The sequence below is a fragment of the Emys orbicularis genome, chromosome 6 (assembly GCF_028017835.1).
Source record: "Emys orbicularis isolate rEmyOrb1 chromosome 6, rEmyOrb1.hap1, whole genome shotgun sequence".
NCBI classification, from domain to species: domain Eukaryota; kingdom Metazoa; phylum Chordata; order Testudines; family Emydidae; genus Emys; species Emys orbicularis.
Window position 1 is genome coordinate 22,494,665 of NC_088688.1, and position 3,509 is coordinate 22,498,173.

Genomic DNA, 3,509 nt, shown 5'->3' on the forward strand with positions numbered 1-3,509 from the left:
AAGTGCTAGTGTAGACACAGCCTAAGCCGATGGGGCTCCTCTGGCCAAGTCGTATTGAGATGCGCTGAGGACCACTCAAGATGTGGGCCTGTATTTGGGAAATGCTTTTTGCAACCTGATCCAAAACGTTTGAAAACACTGAGGGGAGCTCCGCTCCGGCCAGCTCAAGCCCTGCAGGTAGGTATGGCACAGGGACCCTGCCAGGGCAGCGTGCTAGGAATCAAATCATCAGCAACCACTGCCCAGCCGCTGAGCTCCCATTCGGCGCTTGCATCGCCCGCCCCCGGTTCCCTTAGGCAGCGCGGGCCGGGCCGGCTGGGGGCGGGGCTGGCCGCCAGTTCGCGCTCTGCCTCGGGCAAGTCCAGACGTGCCGGGTCCAGTGCCGTGCCCGGGCAATGAACTAACTTGTGGAAACACGCCAGGCATCCTCGCCGCTGATTGGCTGAAGGCCCAGGGGGCGGGAGGAATTCCCTTTTCCTTTCCCTACCTCATCACCGGCTGGGAAATCCCCGCAACCCCGTGTCTCCCTTTATCGCGCAGCGGCAAGTCGCAGGCAGCTAGAGGCGTTTAGGCGGGCGAGAGGAGAGCGTCGCTCGGCACCGTCCTGCTCCTGACACGGCCCCCCAGGCAGCCTGGTCTGATCTCCCCGCGACTGCAGACCGCCGGCGAACGACGCGAAATGATGCCGGGAAAGACCCTGCGCAAGGGTGCGCAGCAGAGCCCCGCTCCCGCAGGTACGGTACCGTCCCGTCCTCCTCCCCCCCCCCCCCCCCCCGAGCCGGGTGGGTGCCCGGGGGCTGAGCCTGGCCCCAAGCGCCCTTAGAAACGCGCTGGAGTTAGATGATCGCTGGGATGGAGTAGTCCGGGGGGGATAGTCAGTTTCACCTTCTTGTGTTATCAGGCTGCATTGGGAGCGAGAGCGGTTTTGCTTTCTGTTCTTCTGTGAGCAAAATACGTTTCCGTTTTGAATGGGTCAAGGTTTCCCTCTTGCCTGGGGGAAGATTAAGAAACAGGAATGTTTTTAACTTCTAAATGACGGTGTTAGCAAGAAGGAAAGCCAGAATAATGTCTTAGCCTGATTACTAGATGCTCCATGCAGCCCACAGTAATACTGGTGGTTCAGATCTTTGCCATCTGAGATTGGAACCCGTCTAAAACATGTTTTAGCGGTGATCACTAGAGCTAGGTCCGAGGCACCAAATTCGGATCTCGATTCGAACCACCACCCAGTTCAGGGAACATTTGGCTCCAAGGTTGTGGTTTCTAAGTTCCGACTCCCTCAAAAAACTGGCGACTTTGGATCGGGGGGGATTCAGCTTAGGATCATTTCTAATGACCGCTCCATAAATACTGACTGGGAGCTCGATTCTGGTCTCCCAGTTGTTTAACTTCATCGCCTTCACTGACGGAACTGGATTCACTCAGAGAACAAAAACAACGAGGAGTCCTTGCGGCAAATTTGTTAGTCTCTAGTCGCTGCCTGCGACTTGCCGCTGCGCGATAAAGGTGCCACAAGGACTTCTCCTTGTTTTTGCTGATACAGACTAACAGGGCTACCACTCTGAAACCTGTCACCCAGAGAACAGAATCCCGCGTTTTCTGAAATACCCGAGAAGGCTGTGTAACAATACAATCTAGCAGGATCAAAGTAGTCATGCTTTGTGGCTTGTCGTTTGATCAGTGCTAACTTTAAAAAAAAATTCAAAAAATATGACTGTCACTTAGGGTAATATGGGATTGCTTTCCCCAGTCCAAACAAGCACCTAGAGCTAGTAAAAACTGTTTTTTAAAGGTTTCTGGGCTTTTTATTTTAAATTTCTGTTACCAGCTCTGTAAGCAACTATACACCTTTACAAATCTCTTACCTCTTGGGGTAAAATGTTTATTTAACTTATAGACATGTATGATTATATAAGAGCTATCCACTATAGACAAGAAAGTGTACGGAATTCACAAAGCTGATGACTGGTTTTCCTTTGTGTTTTACAGCACAGGAAGCTGTGATGCAGTGCTCTTTGCAACTACGCAAAATAGGAGATATATGCAACCTGCAGCAGAAGATTCTTAATGTTATTACAAAACTGTTCTGCCCAGGAACGTGAAAAGTCTTTGGGAGATGTCAAAAAGAAAAGGAAGGAAGAAAACAATGGTTTTGGAAAATATGGTCTTTACAAGCTTGTAATAAGTGACTTTGAGGAGATGGAATGAGCTCTATGCATTACTTACTGCTGCCTATTCCCACTGAAGGAAGGCTGTTGAAATATGATTTCTCTGGAGAGCTGGACATACGTATTGGCTGGTGGATGTCAGTATGGGAGAAAAATTACAATTAACCATTCCAAAGATTGACCTGTGGAGTGACTTGGAAGAGCAAGGAACCTGGGGTTCTGTTCTGGTTCATGAGTTGCAGCTAGTTCTATGTCACTTTGAGCAACAGGCAGAAGATGCCAGTTACCTCCAAACATTGGATTGGAATGTACAATGAAAACCAGTATCTAAGTTCTTGATTGTTTTTGTTTTCTAAAATGTAGACTCTATAGTATAAAATCTGGTGTGGAACATTTTTTTTATTGTTATTATTTTTTGGTTGTAGCACATTTACTGTCAGTGATGTTACTTCTTATGCAGATGTTTCTCTAAGGAATAACATTGTAATTCTATTAATTATGAGGCTGCTGTAAGGATCTAGGATGTATATATGTGTATGAAAAGAGTATTTCATGGAACTTAAAGAGCTGATTTATGGCTTATGCACCAGAAATAGTGCAGATAACTATTCAAATGGTGCCATAAAGAATGCATTAAGACAGATTAAAGGAAGCACAGTAGCTTCTGGTGATTAAGAAAGAATAAGAAATATGAATAAGAAAAATGCATACATTAAAGCATGTATTACATAGCAAAATAAGATTATTGATATGTGTGTGAGTTTGGGGGAGATTCCTTCACAGCATCAAAAGGAATATTCAAACAGAATAAGCTACTGGTGTGATTTAATTTTATTATGAGGTAATAAAATTACTCTCAAAACAAATAGAAAGTTAAAGTAAAATGGAATCAGTGGTTTCTCTGGAGAAAAAACATGAATTATTTTTCAAATAAAGTAACTGCTTAGATTAAGAGAGATGTCAATAAAACTGAATGTTACAATTGTTACAGGAAAGTAATGTATTGCTTCTAAATGAAAGCTGAGATGTTGACTGGAAATAAAGGATAAGAAAAAAACTCAGCTCTTATTTGGTGTCAACCTCATTTTTGTTTGTAATGATAAAGATGCTGTTATTTTGTCTAATGGATGTGATATGTAAGTGAGATGCTTGTTGCGTCCTTATTGAAAAGCTACATTGGGCCTGGCTTGGAGGAGAGACTTGTTCTGCACTTCAGTCCATTAGAAAGCAACTTTTCTGTTTGTATATTATAAAAGCCCCTTGAATCAAACACAAGAGACAGGGCAACTACCATGTCTAAGCCAAATTAATCAGTGTCTTAAAATGGGCTAAATTATATAT

At 44.7% G+C, this 3,509-nt stretch overlaps 1 protein-coding gene across 1 annotated transcript; it reads left to right on the plus strand.

Annotated features, from left to right (window-relative positions):
• The first annotated feature begins 345 nt into the window (after positions 1–345).
• PMAIP1 (phorbol-12-myristate-13-acetate-induced protein 1) lies at positions 346–3,168 on the plus strand. The gene is made up of 2 exons (XM_065406830.1): positions 346–734; positions 1,990–3,168. Exons 1-2 carry the CDS (start codon positions 680–682, stop codon positions 2,100–2,102), a joined length of 168 nt encoding a protein of 55 aa, XP_065262902.1. The 5' UTR covers positions 346–679; the 3' UTR covers positions 2,103–3,168.
• The last annotated feature ends 341 nt before the right edge of the window (positions 3,169–3,509 follow it).

Bases quoted from the DNA above. Each gene is read 5' to 3' on its own strand.
- PMAIP1 (XM_065406830.1), top strand. From the start codon at position 680: ATGATGCCGGGAAAGACCCTGCGCAAGGGTGCGCAGCAGAGCCCCGCT. The intron at 735-1,989 runs GTACGGTACCGT...TGTGTTTTACAG, and splicing joins GCAGAGCCCCGCTCCCGCAG to CACAGGAAGCTGTGATGCAG.